General features: G+C 41.2%; 1 protein-coding gene across 1 annotated transcript in view; it reads right to left on the minus strand.

Moving 5' to 3' along the window:
* The window catches only part of adam11 (ADAM metallopeptidase domain 11), a 37,746-nt gene that overhangs the window by 6,756 nt on the left and 12,441 nt on the right, over window positions 1-18,549 (minus strand). The window contains 23 exon segments of the mRNA XM_034708096.1: window positions 41-155; window positions 278-446; window positions 581-700; window positions 818-923; window positions 2,302-2,365; window positions 2,467-2,517; window positions 2,606-2,686; window positions 2,822-2,914; window positions 3,917-3,988; window positions 4,100-4,199; window positions 4,351-4,402; window positions 5,628-5,718; window positions 5,897-5,981; window positions 6,288-6,454; window positions 9,186-9,257; window positions 9,354-9,428; window positions 11,441-11,580; window positions 12,278-12,322; window positions 12,325-12,340; window positions 14,957-15,014; window positions 16,546-16,560; window positions 16,562-16,610; window positions 16,613-16,625. Coding sequence (XP_034563987.1) covers window positions 41-155; window positions 278-446; window positions 581-700; window positions 818-923; window positions 2,302-2,365; window positions 2,467-2,517; window positions 2,606-2,686; window positions 2,822-2,914; window positions 3,917-3,988; window positions 4,100-4,199; window positions 4,351-4,402; window positions 5,628-5,718; window positions 5,897-5,981; window positions 6,288-6,454; window positions 9,186-9,257; window positions 9,354-9,428; window positions 11,441-11,580; window positions 12,278-12,322; window positions 12,325-12,340; window positions 14,957-15,014; window positions 16,546-16,560; window positions 16,562-16,610; window positions 16,613-16,625 — 1,849 coding nt within the window.

Here is an 18,549-nt window from a genome sequence, read left to right on the forward strand (position 1 = left end):
CCAGTGCCTGTGAGGTGAGACAAACCGCTCTGTGTGTTACCTTTGTATTTCTCTGGGCCCTCTGGTGGGGTGGGAATGGGAATCGGGTCAAACTCACTACAGTCCTTTCCAGTGTAGTCTGGATCACAGATACACTTTACCTCATTACTGCAAGTCTGAGGGAGGAAGACAAGAAACAAAGGCTATTCAACATTTTATCTTGATTTCTTCCCTAACACTCAGATAAACAACAACGGAAATCTCAAAGTTGTACAGAGCTGCGCAGTGACTGACTCACCCCGTGGTGGGAGCAGATGCGTGAGGTGGAGGAGCCCGGGCAGGTGCTGAGGTTGAAGGTGGTAACAGGGAGGCAGCGGCGCTCCAAACACATCATGTTCGGCCCACATGGCGTCCCGTCCTCCACGTATCCCAGATCCAAGCCGTCATCCAGCACTGCATGGCCGCCCCTAGAGATGAAACGATCCCATTCATCATAGATATGTTATTGTTCTCCTGCCAAGCCGCATCATCTGTTTTTTAAGACTGAAGTGAAATACAAATACATTTCTTTAGTTATGTAGGCCAAAGAGGGCTTGCTGACCTGCAGTCCATGTATCTGTTCTGATGGTGGATGGTCAGACTTGTGAGCTTCCCCTGCATCTCACCAAACCTCGGCCTCGCTGTCAGGTTGGTACACAGCAGCAAACCGCACAGGACGTCCCTGAAGGGAACGATGGAAAAAAGCATGGAAATAATTCAATAATGATAACGAACTCCGAGAAATTCAAGGACTCAAATTAGAGTTTACAAAACAAACCCCACAACAGAGTTCACTCACTGCTTGTTGCACTGCACCCATCCCTGACCACTGGAGTCTGGGCCGCAGTTTCCTTTCTCTGTGCCCTCAGAGTTCAGCTTCTCATAGCAGAACCTGTCAGCTGAGTCTGAGAGCAGAGGACACCTCATGTTTTTAATAGTTACAAACATCTTTGTAATAAGTGGGATAATGATAATGTATAGTGAGTGGGTGCTTAAAGCAGAAAATCAACCAGTGGAAAGGAGTCCAGCACATTTCACCTCTGCCTGTTAATACTGTGGCAAAAACGTTGATTTTCTGCTAATTTCATTCTGAATTGGTAACAAAGTGAAAATACTTTTAATAAGGGCTGTCGAAATTGACGCGATAACAACAAGTTAATTCAAATTCTCCATAACGCCACTAATTTATTTGACGCTCGATTAATGCACGCACGCTCTGTGTATGACCCTCGGCTCGCCCCGTAGTTTGGGAAATCAGGAGTCGATACAGCAGTAACATAACATTGTGGATGACAAGCAGAAATTAATAAAGAGGGTTTTTTTTTGCAAGTTCAGCTTTAAAGCACTGCCAGATGGTTCTCTGGACAAGACCAAAGTTATCTGCATTTACTGTCGATGTGAATTCAGTTACCACCGGAGTGCGTCGAGTCTCAAATACCACTTGCTGGCCAAGCATACAGCGGCAGCAGAGAGCCCCCCTCCCCCTCGCCAGAGGCAGACCACGCTGCAAAGTTTGCAACAGAGACGCATGGACAATGCGTCTGTTGTTGTGATGCATGAGCTCAATCACTTTCTGTTGAGCTGCTTAAAAAAACAGGACGTTAAGTTAGTTGGATATTACATGGTGGTAGTTTTACTAAGTAATGTTACATTCAGGTCAAAATGCCCTTTCAGCATATTTTTTGAGCATGTGGTACCTTTGATGGCGAAGTGTGGCGATTGCTCTGGACAGTATTTGTCATTGTTTTGGATTGCTGCAATATTAATAAACATGCATTTGCATAAAGCAAGCTTATTTGTCCACTCCCATATTGATAAGAGTATTAAAAACTTCAAAATTATCCCTTCATTTAGAACAGATAAAAAAAGATGCGATCAGTTCGAGATTAATCGCCAGTTAACTATGAACAATCATACAATTAATTGTGATTAAATATTTGAATCGATTGACAGCCCTACTTTTAATATTACTTTTAATGTGACAAGACTGCTCACCCTGTTGATGTTCCATTCAGCTATGTCCACCCTCTAACTGTACATCAACCCTCATATGGAACCATGACAGGGAGAGCAAGACCAGACACAAAGCCAAGGGAGTTTCCTCATCCTGGTGGGGTTTGTTTTTCCTATAATAACTCACTCACTATACATTATCCCACTTATTATATGGATACTAACTTAAAAATGAAAAATTCACTCCAAATTAAATCCCTTGCAACAGTCTGTTCTTCATAGAAATGTGTAATTACAATACATAAAGATAAATATCCAATCCAAACCTACTGTAGCCCCAGAGAGTCTTGCACTGGCCATCTCTGGTCTTGCAGCGACCTCCATAACATCGACCCTGACGAGGAAGAAGAGGGTGGAAACGATGAAGAGAGAACAGACAGAGACAGAAATAACTGCAACTAAAATATATAAACTTATAAAAATCACATGACTTACCTGTCCAGCATCACACATGTAGCCGTCCAGTTTGTGCACATTATGAGCACACTGTGAGGGAAAGAAATGGAGGGTGTCTGACATCTTCCTCTATGAAGCATCTTGACAAATATAGAGACGTGTTCCAAGCTTCTCTTACCTGACTGGAGTCTCCTGTGCAGGTCTCTGGAATGTCACAGTCGTTCACAGCGTCACGGCAGGTCACGCCTCTGAGCTCGTACTGCCAGATAACAACCAGAGAAGAAGATGAGACAGAGAGAGAGGAAGAGGGGAGGGAGGTGAAAGAGGAAGACACAGAAAGGGGTCTAAGGAGACCATCAAGGCTTTTAGAATCAGTGAAAACTTGTCATCTTACCTTACAGTCCCTGCAGCAGAGTCCATTGCTGCACATGGCATTGTGGGTAAGGGTACACTTTTTACAACAGTTGGCTCCCCGACGTGCACACTCCTACAAACCAGAAGAAAAGTGTTACACAATGTATGTTTTCTTGCTTTAATTATTAATACTTAACAATATAATCATGTGATATTTTGAAAGACTAGTTGTCACATTGTCCAATTTCAGTTTCGAAACTGTGTTATGTGCAAGTGCCACAAGATGGCAGTAGCTGCATTTGAGGCAGGGGGTGGGAACCTTGAAAGTCAAGGTGTTTTGGGCTTCTCGTGTCTTTACTGAGAGGATGACATACTTACGAAGCCTCCGAACATGATGCAGGATTTAACAACTGAGCTAAACCAGCGACCAACATGATAGAGGCAGGGGGCTGTCTAACATCAGTCTGGTTCTGCTCGAGTTTTCTGCCTGTTAAAAGGAAGTTTTTCCTTCCAACTCTAAATTGCCAAATGCTGCAAAGTGCTCTGCTCATGGTGGATTAAGATGAGATAAGACAGAGTCCTGTCTGTAAGATGGGACTGGATCTTATCCTGTCTTGATGTTGGGTCTTTGTTAATAATATAACAGAGTACGGTCTAGACCTGCTCTGTTTGTAAAGTGTCTTGGGATAACATTAGTTGTGATTTGGCGCTATATAAATATTGACATACGATTGACGTCAAGATTTTTTTAACAAAAATTACTACAATAAACACTCTAGGACAAGTTGATCCAATAATAACCCCTGGGAATAGCCATAAAACACGAATTTTGGCGAATTTTAAAAAACTTGTTGATTTCATATACGTGTAAGGGTGTGGCTTCAAGAGGCTTTGTTGAAGATCTAATCAAGCCATATGTGCATAACAAATTTCATACATGTAGGTGAAAGTAACTTCAATGTTTCAACCTCAAATTTCCTCCCTACATATTATCAATGAGCTTTATCAGACAAGGTAAAACAGAAACAAAGGCCCATCTTACAACTTCAAATAAAGGCCTCTTACACTCTGCAGTCGAGGATAATACAAGCCCTGATCACTTCATGAGAAAAGAGTGTAATGTCAATGAACTCACCACCAGTGATCCACAGTCACACTCCTCTCCCAGCTCCACATATCCATTCCCACATTCAGGCGTATCCAACAACTACAGGAAATAAAGAAATAAAAATGTTCTACTGGTTCAATTCATTTGCATTTTTATTTTACAATTAAAAAACAAGCAGAGCTTTGAAAATGATGAGTACTCCTCCCTCACCTTGCTGGGCTTGTTGAAGAGACAGCTGCCTCCTCCCTGTTGGAGGAAACGCAGGTACTCATCTATACTGCAGCGAGAGAACTTCCTGGGCAGGTAGTAACTGAGTGATAATAAAGAAAAAACATCACTTATCAAATAATTTCAAATATTTTACCTGAATGCTTTTAAAAGCTATACTATACTCCTTAACTGGCCAATCAATACTCCCTTACAAAATACAAAGTCATGTAAGACAAAGACAAAGTTCATACCCTGTATCCTCCATGATACAGCCAAGCCATGGATCTGGACACCTGCAGTCTCCTGGACACACACACACACACACACACACACACACACACACACACACACACACACACACACACACACACACACACACACACACACACACACACACACACACACACACACATAACCACCAGCATTAAAATAACTGCGTGAAGACAGGTTGAAGAAAAAGCTTAGAATTATTGTCTGGACTTGTTTGACTGGGGTGGTCCTACAGGGGCACTGAGGGTGGCTGGGGTAAATTATTGAAGTATCAACTGTTTTATTCTTGTGTATGATTCTTTTTTACTTTAAAAAAAGAACACTATAATAATAATAATACATTTTATTTATATGGTGCTTTTAAAAGACTCTAAGACACTCTACAACTGTTACAATCAATACAAGCAAAGAACACAGGTCAATCCAAATCAAACAAAACAAAACAACAATACAATCACAAATTAAAAGCTAACTTAAAAAGGTGAGTTTTTAATAGAGACTTGAATGCTGAAGGATCAGCAGTTTTGGATATGAGTGGGGAGTGAATTCCAGAGGGTGGGGGCGGCTATGGAGAAGGCTCTGTCCCCCCAGGTTCAGTTCTTGGTTCTGTGAGGCAGAGACAGGAGGTTGGCATGTGAGGAACGCAGGTTACTGGAAGGAATGTGATGGTGGAGGAGGTCAGTGAGGTAGGAAGGGGCCTGGTGGTGGAGGGCTTTGTGGGTGAGGAGGAAGATTTTAAACTGTATTTGGTAGGGGACGGGGAGCCAACTACACACACAAAAATCATCTAAGCTTTATTCTTTAGTTACTTAAAAAATGTTTGTCCAAAGTCACAAGTGGAGGCACCAACAAATGAAATGTGCTACATTTGAAGTCTCATTTCTGACAAGGCAAATAGCCAATCAGAGGTTAACATTTTGGAGTGGCACCTGCGGCCGCCAATCAGATCTAAAGGGGGCTTGTGCCACCCATGATCACCCTCTGGACTTGCCCCTGCAACTCAACACTAGAGAGAGCTGTTACAGCAGAGGTGAATTGTTTGAGTTTTATAATGAATAACTTTTTTTATTTTTTTTAACACAACCAGTCATTCTGTGAATTTTATAGGATACTTAAGGATACTTTAAATATGCTTTACTAGCGTAGGCACAAATTAAAGACAGATAAAAATAACGAGATTACAACATGTCCATGCTCTTGTATTCATACTCTTGTGATCCTTTGTAGGGGATCTGAAGTGAAAGTTTGTTATACTTACCAGCAGCCGGCCGCTCTTTGTTTCTCAGCATGCCGATGTTCTGGCCCAGACTCTGGCACAGTGTGATGGCCATGGGACCCACACTGCCGAACTGAAGGCACACACATACAGCAAGTTAACCACACATAACAGAGAGATAAGACAGTCAAATGTCCTAAACTATCGAGACACATCACTCCTATAAATACCTTTTTTTAAAGTTTAGTTTATTGATGAGATATCCTGATCTGTGGCCTGAGTTTCTGATCTGAAAGAAGCACGAGTCTCACCTCATTGATGCCTCCACCTCTTGTGATGGAGCAGATGCCCCCGATGTAGGCGGCCTCGCTGCGGCTGCTCATGAACGTCCTCCCACTGTTAAGACAGGGAGAGTGCTTTAATAGTAGGTGCAGGTGGAGGAGGAGAAAAGAAGAAGAAGAAGATAGGGGTAGGAGGCAGAGTAAGGAGAAGGAGAGGGGAAGAAAAAGGGGGAAATGGACAAGACGACGAATTAAGAAAGAGGGTTAGAAGGAGAGGAGAAAACAGAGGAGGAGGAGATAAAACAAGAACAGGAAGACGATGAAGTGGACGAAAAGGTTAGAGAAAAAGAGGAAGGATCAGAAAAATGACGACAGAAGAAAACGGAGCAGAAGAAGAGGATGATGTGGAGAGTGAACTCACGAGAAGAGGTGAACAGCATCGCAGCGCTCCTTGATGCTCTCCTTCCTGTACTTCATGAAGTCTCGCAGGGTGAGCAAGGCATCATCGCCCACAGAGATCCTGTTCTCAGACGACCACGTTTCCATGGCCACCAGGACGATGCGAGTGTTGAGCTGCTCTTTGTAGATCTGAACTCACCCAACAAGGAAATAAAACAACAAGAATAAATTCACTGCTTGCAAGAGCTGAGGAGGTGAGACTGAAATATATACTAGAGAAACTTCTGACATTACATCGAGAGAGGAGTTTGAAAATCAATTATTTTTTTCTCATTCTGAATAAAGTTCAGGAGGCTTAATTATTTCTTAAAGGAAACTTTGTAAAGAAGTATTGTTGGATCTTTGCCTGGAAGTTATGTAAAGATGGATGACATAACAGCAACCTGAAACAGAAGCCAAAAGATTTAGAGCTCTCCCTGCTGACTGGCTGCAGTTTTAGCCATAATGGCCACCTCCTCCATGTTAACAGATGGAATATGGGTCAAACTATAAAATTAAATATATACATCAAATACTCCTTTATCAGATGCGTTTATGCTGTTTTATGCCTGAGTGTTCAAGCATTTTAGTTTGAAGTAGTACTTTGATGCATACAAAGGAGTATAATGACATGATTGACAGATATATTGAGGAATGCAGCTCCTGCAGCGCTGCATGCACAAGATTAGCAAAGTAGATAAGAAATAGTGAAAGAAAACATAACAAAACTGAAATACAGTTCTGTGTGTGTGTGTGTGTGTGCTTCAAACCAATACAAGAAGCTGATACATTGTTAACTGCTTTCTTGTTAGCAAAGGGGCGGGGCTTCAACTCAACGGCTAAAGGCTGATTTATACTTCTGCGTCTCCCCTACTCAGCAGGGGCTGATGCGGACATGAGCACCACATACTTGTGCGTCGATGTGTCCGTGTCACGCAGCAGTTCTCCTCTGAAAGGCTTGAGGGCAGTGTGGTCTCTCTGATAGCCGGTCGCCTGCTTCCAGCCCCGCCACAATCTCTGTTTACTTTTCCACAGAGATTCGGAGCATGTTCTGTTAATCTACAGCTGATACATGTTGCTGTTTATCATACAGACATGATTACATGAAGAATAGAGTGGAGGAGATGAAATACACGGCCAATGTGCAGCCGATGAGCGGGATCCCGGAAGTGCTGTAAATGTGGGAAATACAAGCCGCCGAGCGGACCAATCACAGGGCTTGTGGTCCGCGTCGATCCTACGTGTTGCTACATTTTGGAGGAGGTGCACGTCAGCTACGTGCGTAGGCCTCTGCGTAGGAACGGGAGCTATGCGGACCCCCAGCGTAAGTATAAATCAGCCTTAAACCGGCTGATCTCTTCTGTGCAGACTCTGACTTCCGTTCTATACAACAAGAAGAGGTGGAGATGAGTCCACCTTGTTTCTACATAAATATTTGATGAATGAATATACAGTATAACAAGAAATGCACATTTTAAAGATAGTTGTGTTATTCTTCTTTACACATGGAGTGGGAAGAAGGCAGCCAGCAGTTGGTTGGCATGGAAACCAGCATCACTGCGTGTTTGTCCTCTGTCAGAGAGGGGTTCCCAGACTAATGTCACAGCAGAGGACTCGAGCAGAGTCACAATTCTGCTTTTAATCAGCTGCTTGGTACAGCATATCTACATAACCGTCAAATATATATGTGGATCAAACTGATCACTGGGTTCCTTTGCAGTTTCTCTGAGCGTAGGGTGAGCAACTGAAGGTATGTATTCATAAAACTATTCTGAGTCGACCTCTCTCCAAACTTCAAGTCATTATGTAACCACTGCAACAGATCCTGCGATGCATGTCTGTGATCAGTCACTAATGTTTGGATCACATTTGGGAGATTTTCTAAAGTGAATCAAGTTCAAAATAATTCAAAGTTTAACTGAGAGTAGTTTTCACAGCGAGGGCAGTAATATAACTGCAATAAGTCCTTCCCATACTGTTCTAATTTAGCCACAGTGAAATAACCTGTTGGTTCAAGACAGTTCTTTGCCAATTTGGATGATACAATCTTGTTGTTTTTGTAGGAGCTATTAATTAGCACTATTGGACGAGCATACAGCTAACAGCACTCACCTGATATCTCATTTAATTTACGCTCTATAATACTTTAAAGGGCTGACTTTTAAAAAGTATTCTGCCATGAACAGGGGGAAATAAAGAAATGGAGAACGTATAAAAAAAAATTCTGTCCAATCCAGTTTATTTCTGCTGCTCTGTTTAGCATTTTAATACCGGCCCTGCAAGGATTGACTCACATTCAGAGCCTTCCTCCAGAGGCCATTTGAAGAACTTCAGTTTTCTGCACATATACAGGTTGTTGCATGGTTTGTTTCAACTATCAAAAGTTGGGAAAGGAACCAAAATAACTGATCCATAACGTCCTATTTTTTGATACCCTTCTGTTGGGGTACCAAGCGTACCTATCGGACCCTAAAGGTTGAAGCAATTTGTTGATTGAGAGAGAGGAGGGGGGAGGAGAGATGGTACGAGATTCAGGTTCTTCAGATTTAAGATATAGGGTCAGGGTCAGGATGGAAGTAAAGACGTGAGGACATTTGAATCGATCTAAATGCAACTGATACACAACATCCTTCAACTAATTTTCAGAGTTGTTATGAGGTAATAAAAAATAATTCCATCCTGTTAAATAGCTTGTGGATTTTTGTGAATAACCGATTGTAGCTGTCTTGTTCTTGAAAGCTGGGAAATGTGGCAACTGTCCTGACTAAGCTCAAGAGACTCTCAATAATAGATTCACTGTGAAGAGGGGCCAAAGAATTTTCTAAAATAAACAGAAAACTAGGAAGCTCAGGGACCACTTCTGAACAATGTCTCCACTCACCGCATCAGCCATGTTCACCACCGCTTTGGCAAAGTTCTTCGCCTGTGTGGCCGACCGACGGAGTTGCACGAACTAACAAGGGGAGAGAAACACTGTTGCTGAGCCACAATCTCTCATTAATGCTCTCATGCAGCAATGACAGATAACAGCTGACAGAGTCACACCTACCAGTTCATGGTCGTTGACCACCATCAGCTCGATGTACTTTGTCTCAGTTTGGACGGTGCGCTGGCCTCGCCGCACCTGAAGGAGGAAAATAAATCCACAGAGCCAGAAGTTTGAGAGTGTTGTCATATTCACCTTCACACAAGACAAACACACACACAAAGCCAGCAGGTGAAAACACAACTCCCAGCGTGCACACACACACATGCTGATGCTGCTGAAACTCTAGCCTTCGTCCTTGAACGGGCAGCAACAACTTGGAGCAACAACTTCTCATTCATTCAACAAGCTCAATAGCTGCACCACATTTGAAAAGATAAATCTCAGCTTGTGTATCCGATTACCCCCAAAGTCTCACCGAAAAGAAAAGTACTTTAGAAGCACCTGAATGTTTCATAGTTTCAAACTTCCAATATTTCTGACAAAATAAGTGGCAGCGACAACAGTCATGATTCCTCTGTGTTTACCCATGATTACCCTGATGTACCTTACCTGGGTCTCGTTATCCTCACTCCACTCCAGTTTTCAAGCTTAGCTCTCCTTACTTCTATATACAAGTTACAACATTATACAAAGTATAAAAGGAAGCTTCTACTGCACAAACACCTTAGCTGAAAACATGATACAGAAATCTGAGGCTAGCTTTCCACTCATTGGAAAGTAAAAAAGTAAACAACTACATTAACCTTGTCCTCCTGCTACTTCAGTGCCAGATATTCCTTCCCCATTGTTGACTATAACTAACCTCAAGTCATTTGCTGAAGATTTGTCTGTATCTTGATTTTCTCCCCTTGTGCCTGACCTGCAGTGTTTTTTCTCTGTGTGCAGCCATCTCCCAGCACACCAGGTTTTTCCCTAGGCCAGCGTTTAGAGCCAGCATCCTGGATTTTCTGTTTTCTTTAGTTTTGTGCGTAATAAACTGACTGAAATCTCCACTTTGTCTCCGTCTCAGCTCTGGGTCCCCACAACTGAGAACACACCCTGACACTGATCCATTTAACTTAAACTATTTTTGATTTTGCTTTCTGTCCTTATTTATTTTATTTTTTTATTGTATTGATTTTATTTAATGAGTAAAGTAAAAATTATTTTTCATGATTCTACCTTTTATTATTTTACACATCTCTGTTGTTTTCAGTCTCTCTGTTCTTTTTAGAAGCACTTGTATGTATGGAAGGTGCTATATAAATAAAGTTGAGTTGAGTCATTGTGATCAATACAATCTACATCCTGCCCACTCTGTTAATTTTCCCAGCTAACTTTACAATCTTAACTTTTAATGCAAGCTTTTCATTATGAACGTAGTCAAATCTCAATCCAGGATTATTTAACCCTCCAGTTATGTTGTGGGTCAAATTGCCCCTTTTTAAAGTCTATTTTAGGCAAAACATGTCTTAAAAACCAGCTAAATGCAGCATAAAATTATGGACAGCATGTGACAGAAGAGGTCTCAAGTTAATTTATCAACATCACTTCATAAAATAAATAAAATAATATAGGTAAAAATCTGTCATGTAAAACTAATGTATTTATATTTAGGGCTTTCCAATGTACATGAAAACAAATTTTAACATGAATTTGAATGAAAAAACGAGTGAGTTATCCTCATTGAACCATGATCTGTGCGAATTAAAGAACACCAATGGAATAAATCTTGGTTTAAATGGTTAGTAATGGAGTTAAAAATTTGATTTAAAAAAATGTGTATTGGGATTTTTTGGGGTTCTGATACTTTGGATAATTTCAATGCCCCGGGTCAAATTAACCCTGCAACATTATTGCTGTTCCAGAGAAACGAACATAACAGGAGGGTTAAGAAGCATCAGTAAACTTCTCAGATTTTGAAACCTCCTCTTGCTCTTTCCTTTCTCATCTTCTCATTCTGTTTGTGTTAGCATTGAAGCTGAGAAGAGCAGCCTGCATGCATGTGGAATTTGGCTTCAGTAAACAGACTTCTCTGTAAAATATTGATTGTGTTTGCTCAGTTCAACTCTGATGTTTCCCTCATGTTGACACTTGCAAGACTACATGCCACATGTTCCTGGCAGGGCATCTGTGTGAGTAAAGAAAGAGCCTGTTTGAACACTGACTTGTCTCTTTGAGCGTCTCAGGCCTTTCGTGAAGACAGGCTTTTGCTCTTCAGACCAGCTGTCTCCTTCTTTCAGCTCGAAGTCTCCTTCAATGTGGCTGTCTGTGTCCACCTCGGGAGTTGTGCTGTTCACAGAGCATCCTGGGAAACGAAAAACACACATGAAGGTAAGAGAGAGTGAAAAGTGGCGAGTCATCAGCCAGGGATGGATGTAACTGTGTTTTAGTGCAGAGATCTACAGGAGAAATCAATATCGCAGCCAGAGGAAGAGAGAAGAGGGAAGGAGGGGAGTATAAGTGGCCAAACGGGGTGAGGAAAAAAAGAGATGAGGAGGCAAGGGTTGGGTAACAGGAAGATGAGGAAGGAGATGAATCCAGAGAGGAAGACGAGTGCCAGGGACAAAGAGGAGAGGAAAAGAAGAAGCAGCCAAATGAGACGTTTAGAAAGGACGAGGAGGACAGCTGGAAGACCAGAGGAGGACACTGTGAGCTGCTGTGTGACAAAACACGCCAAAAAAAACAGGCTTGCATAACAGATCAGTGGATCGTTTGAAGATCTTCCAAAAAGAAGAGGACACAGCTGATGTTGTCCCCAAACAAGCAATGCATACAGCATCTGAATCTCTTTTGAGGGAGGATTTATGGCTTTGTTTTTACAGCAGACATTCTGTCACTAAGGTTTAGGATTTAGCAATTAGAGGGGATCATGATGAGGAATTTGGCACACATCAAACCCTTTGTCATTGCACGAATCAAACACTTTCAGTCAGAATGGAAAGTAAATATGAGCAGTGTCTATGTGGGGTTTCAAATGTCTGTAAGGCTGATGGTGGTCATACCTGGACAAGGAGGTGGGAAGAGGTCAATGTCCGGCATTCGATAATAATGTGGTCACTGTGCTCCTAAAGGTGTAAAAAGAAGGAGGAAGATGAGGGGAGGGCTTCGTTAAATGTCACTGAGTTGAGAGAAAAGAGTTTTATATATTCATACTTCTTGTTTTGAAAATCATGAATCAGAGGATTTATTCATTTTCAACCCATCTATGTCTGCCTGAACAAAAATGAGAACTCATCGTTGAAATGTTAAATTTAAAACTGCACCGACTTGGCAGAAAATGACATTAGTTTACTTGATTGTATTTGCATTTTCTCCTATGTGGTGCAAAAGCAAAGCAACTAGAGATGTGTGCGATTAGTCAACTTGATTAAACACGTCCCCTTACTAATATGGAGGAACTATTTTTCAAGGTTGATCCCGAGAAACTTTCTTTGGGTACTGAGAAACAGATCCGGCCCTTCCTGAGTCAACTATTCATCAGTGCAACATTAGTTTTACAAAATCGTCACCTCTTTTAAACATTAGTAAGATAGACAGCTTCAACCTAATTTTCGTTGGAACCATAGACTGTATAAAATATGGACGTGGTATCCGTGACGTCACCCATCTGTTCCTGAGAGCTGTTTTGAAGCCAGTCGATGGCGGCAGCCATATATGAAAGTGGGGAACTCAACCAGGCATAGTGTGACATAAGAGGCGAGTTGAGCCTCCTAGCCAACAGCTATGTGTTCCCGTCTGGGAGTCAAGTCAGTCATGTCCTTATTTGGGCAAAAACTCGTAATCTTAATATCTTCTGACTGTCCTGTTAGGAAAAAGATCAACCCCCATACACTGTGAGCCAGTAGAGAAATTAGCTACTGTAGACCAAAGCCGTTTATTGAAACATGTTTATTAATGCTGCAAAGATTGTCTTTTTGAATTGGTGTCTATGTGGTTTCCGGTGTTTCTGCAGCCAGCCTCAAGCCGATTCTCAATGGATTGCACTTTATAACCCTTCCCGCATGGGCTTCATAGTTTGAGACCGGAGGTTGCTGCTTGGCTGGAACAAGCCGTCCTCTTAGCTGTACGGTGTCTAACACACACAGACCTCATTTACTTGAGTAGGAGGGAACATCTACTAACTACCTCAAAGATGAATGCTCTTCACCCTAAATGAAAAACGTCCGCATAAATTTTTTTGGGTTAATCCCGAGATCCCTGCCTGGATGTAAACAGCACAGGTGACAGATGGCATCTCGTAGTGCAGTGTGGTTTGGCAGTGTTTTGATCTAGATAGACATTCTATTTTATATCATTAGTCATACCCAGTAAACCAATTTGTCATTGTTTAACAGCAGATTCTGTGATCCTGCCGCTAACAGTTAAATATTGTGCTCAATTTTGACTGTTTTCTGAGCATTTTCTTGCCCATAGTATGGTAAGTTGGAATCTGAATTACATTTTAAACAATTAGGAAATTTGGCACTTTAGAAATCCCCCAAATAATGAATGGGACAACCAGAAATGGCTAGTTTGCTATTCAGGACTGTGAAAAACAGCAATAAAGAGCTAGAAATACAACAGAAAACCTTTTGACCGCAGGAAAAGGAAGATCGAATAACGCAAAGCAAGTTCATTTTAAGAAGTTGCAGTCCAAATTTTGCATTATATTGCTCAATGTTGACTGAATGTATTTAGTTGAAATTGCTAAAGCTGTGTTAATAGCTCCTGAACATTGTCATCAAGGGTCATTTGCAGTAATATCTCGTTTCTGTGAAAGAATATGTTGACCAGGAAATATCACAGCTGTAGCCTTAGATTCATGGGTGGCTATAAATAATGACATTCTGACAAACTTCATTTTAAAAAACAGTTTTGTTGTTTTAATCAGTAAAGTCTCAAAAATGACTCCCTCTCACCTCCTTCCACTCAACTTTTTTCTCTCTGTGTGAAAAGGCTTTGCCACGTCCTCTAAGGGAGAGACAGCTCAACGGGAAGGAAAGTGCTCTGATGCATAATTAATCAATCACTGTGCTGTCATAATGGCAATAACACTGCTGGACACTGTGGTACACTTGAGCTGGGGGATAAATACTTTATGAAAATGACCCATCGGCGATAAAGAGCTGAGGAGAGAGAGAGAAGATTGAGGGAGTTTGAAGATGAGCGGAGAGAAGGCCATTGATCCATCTCTGTAGTCTATGTAATTGAGCTGCACTTCGATTACTGTGGCTCTTAATGGAAAAAAAGCTCAGCCTCTTCCAGTCTAAACACTTTCACCCCATCCCCTTCGGCCACTCTGTGACATGTCATTTCTTACTTCTAGATATGCACTCAAATCAAGTCTGAGGAATTTGGAACAATCTTAAAAGCCTCTTATACTTTTTTTTTTTTGTTATTTTAAATTCTCTCCCTTCTGTCTCCGGATGGATTGTGTATCAACTCGATACTTTCCATACAGGAGCTCTGAGACAGAGTATCAGTGTCTGGGCTGACCGTAAGTCACGGACTGATACAGAGACGCAGAGAGAAAGTGAGACAGAGGGCAGCTTCACTTGAAAGATTTTCATCAAATCTTGATGATTTTAGAGCTTTAGGGCCAGTTGAGTGACTTTTTTAACATGACATTAATGCTGCTTTGGTTTGATGCCAAGAAACTAGATATGTGTTGTTTAGAAAACAACTGGTTGATCTCGACTCACCTCGCCGCTGCCAACAGGTTCAATCCCATACGAGAAGTTCCCATCAGAAAACATCCCCCTGAAAGAAACAAAACACATCCGTGTGTTAGCACGCCTGAGGCTGTTTGTGTCCCTCTGAGATGTTGGAGGTGGATGACTAGATTGAAGTCCAGGGGGGAGGTAGAGAGAGTGAAAAAAAATGTGTATACTGTATAAATAAATACTTGGTAGCTAACTCCTTGAAGTATCACCTTTTGTATTTTACTCAATTGTTCCTGTTGTAACACAAACAAGAAGAAAATGATTGATACACAAAGAATATGAAAAATAATTATTATGTTTTGTTGTACACTTTGGCCTCCCAGCATATGTAAAATATTAAAATAACTGAAATATTAAAATCTTGCTAGTTTACTTCTTTCTTATTAAGGAATAGTTTGAAACTATACATATTGTTTTGGCCTCTTTGAGATAACATGACTGATCCTATTCTCACGCTTATACATTAAGATGAAGCCACAGCTAGCAGGAAGTTAGCTCAGCCTCGCAAACACTATGAACATTTGAAATAGCTTAGCTGACCACGTTAGAAAAATTCACATATACTACTTCAATCCATACAAAAACTAAAGAGTAAAAGTCAGAATCCACCAGGCCAAGGGTTACGCCTAAAGATTGTATCTTTTGGCACTGAAGCTAGCTGTTTCCTGTTAGCCTGTTAGCTCAACAAAGCTGAGGCAAAGATGCGCAATGAGCAATGAGCAAACCCAAACTAAGACAAAAAAAGCAAAGTGAATACAAGATAATATTAGTTAAGCTAAGTTATGCAAAGCTATAGGATAATATTTGACAAGATTATATGAACTTAGCAAGGCTAAATATTTGTTAAAAAGACATGGGACTAGGGATGTCGGGATTAACCGGTTTCACTATTAACCATGCTTAAAAGTGTCACGGTTAATCTAATTGTGAAGGCTCCACTACAGCGAGTTTTTCTAATTTCTGTCAAAAAGGGGTCGGTACATTATGTTCAGCGCAACATGTAAACGAAAAAGAGTGACATCTGTGCGGAGTTTCTCCGTCATTTAAAAGTGTGAGGCAGGGTCCTCTGCTCATTTCCGTAAAGCCCCAGATCCCGTCACAGTCAGATGGTGTTTTCATGAAGAACACTGTTTTCAGTTTTAGCTACAACATTAAAACGACTTGTTGGCAGCTTTTTATTATAATCTGTCCAGTGCAGCAGAAAAGGCGCCACCAAAACGGCACAAGAAGAAAAAAGGACTAAATAAACATTCTGCAGAGTGCGTCTATTTTATTCTCTACAGGTGAGGTCGTCCCTATGATACCTGTGTCCGAAAAGAAAACATAACATATAATAATCGGGATAATCATGAAACCGTGATTATTTCTCTCACAATAATCATACCACCAAAATCTCTAATCGTTGCATCCCTACATGAGACTAAAAACAGTGAATAGCTTTCTTGAATTAAGATGTGTTGGCAAGATTGTAAAACATAAATTGCATTAAATGTCAAACCCTATGTCTGGGTTGGAGTTGAAGAAAATTTCAGGAGAAGTGACATCATTTACTCAAGTCTTCCACCTACCGTAAGCCATGCAGGTGACAGGGCTGCCCAGGAGCCAGGCAACCCCCGCACTCGGCCATGGTAGTACAGTGCTCTCCTCCCTAAAGGAAAATACAGATTTGAGACTGTGAGCTCGTCATAATCTGGTAACACGCTGACATCACGGCCTCTCTATCAAAACAGAACAGATACAGTATTTACTGTCAGCCTGTAGCCAAACCAGGCCTTGTGGGTATCAGTGACTGCTGTAAGATTCAGTATCTGGAATAACCTTCAGCTATAGAGGCTACAGCTGAGTTGAGTTTCACCAGGGGGAAGCTGTGCATACATTGTGCGTGTGTGTCTGAGAGTTGGAGTGGCACAGCACAAAAAGTGTAGAGAGTCAATGAAAGTTAGGAACAGACTTAGCAGTGACATTTTCAGATTGTAAGATTTCCAGTTTTCTTACATCACAGAACTAAAGAATATCACAGTCCTTCAATCACCACTCCGTTTCAAGTGTCAAAAGAGTAGTGGTGACTATACAAGACATAATACAGGTATACACCAAGCGGCAATGTCCGGCCTAAAAAGTATGAGTCCAATGCGGAAATGCTAAAAACTGCAGTTAATCGGGATCGGCTTGAGGTTGCTGCGGAAGTACCGGAATCACATACACATGAATCACTGCGGGAACACTGTAGCTGTTGGCGAGGAGGCTCAATTCCCTTCTTTACGTCACAATCACTCGCAGCAGCAATAGGGCTGCCGCCGACGATTGGCCTCAAAACAGCTCTTCAGAAACAGATGAGTGACGTCATGGAATACTACGTCCATATTTTATACAGTCTATGGTACACACGCAGTGGGCTCAGAACCTAAAATAATAAACAGCTGCACATTAATGTGTTCTTCTATGCTTGTTTTTTGTTTTTAAACAGGTAAATTTACTCACATTTAAATGATCACTTTGACTTTTGTTGGTTTTATGATAAGTATTAAGTAAGCAACTGATTTCAGAAGAACATTCTGTTGCTAGCTAGTTGCTAGCAAGTAGCAGTTACCGTTCATGGCTAAATGGCAAATTTAGTATAACATCAACATCGTATAACATTGTTAACATTATCCTACCGAACATACAGATGTTAGCTTAGTCCTTACTTTTGTATCAAAGCCCCACGGAATTGCTATGGCTTACGGTCTTTGCACACTGTGTTTGGAAAGTTTATCATTTTTGATTTATAACACTGAACATTGAGTTTGTTATCAAATACTGTTCCCAGAATGTCACAGTAGCTCCCAGTACACATTTTAAAAACCAACTCCCTGATTTAAACCGTTAAACAGTTTAGGAAGGATGCGTGTTAAACGATGTGCGTTAGTAAAAGGACAATACTTTTTAAAACCTAAAGTCAGCAGCCTCTTCGTGAGAGATATTGTAGTGGAACTTGCTTTTCAATGTGTGATTTCATACAAAATGTTGTCAGTTTGTGCCAGTTTCAGCTAATACCTTCAGTCTATCAGAACTGCTGTAAAGTGTTAGCTTAACAGACAGCTTTGCCTGATTATACAAAATCCCCTAACAGGCTCTGACTGGATGATCATGTCTTGAATATTGTGTTTCCACATTGCCTCTCACAGTACAGGAATGATCACATTACAACAACTGGACACTTGCCACTCTCATTCAAGCAACATGAGCACGTGTTACAAAGGGTTGAGAAAACCTAAAGCTCAATCAAATCATTTTTCACTCCAGAACAAAAACTGCAATTAGAAAAAATAGTTGTGTTACATGCAGGTTTCATGACAATGGATGTGTGTGTTTGTGTGTGTTGTGTGTGTGTGTGTGTGTATACATGCCTGTGCGTACGAGAGGGTCAGTTTCAGGCGTTTGTAATGAAGCCCACAAAGTCATGTCTGGCAACTGAGCCTGCAGTTGTCTGGCATGGCTGATAGACCAAATAGAAAAGAGGAGGTGTGGAGTTGAAGTTCTTTATGCTTGGATAACCTTTATTCTGGACTGAAACTTAAACCTGTCAACCC

Source organism: Notolabrus celidotus, chromosome 18, assembly GCF_009762535.1.
Source record: "Notolabrus celidotus isolate fNotCel1 chromosome 18, fNotCel1.pri, whole genome shotgun sequence".
Taxonomy (NCBI): Eukaryota; Metazoa; Chordata; class Actinopteri; order Labriformes; family Labridae; genus Notolabrus; species Notolabrus celidotus.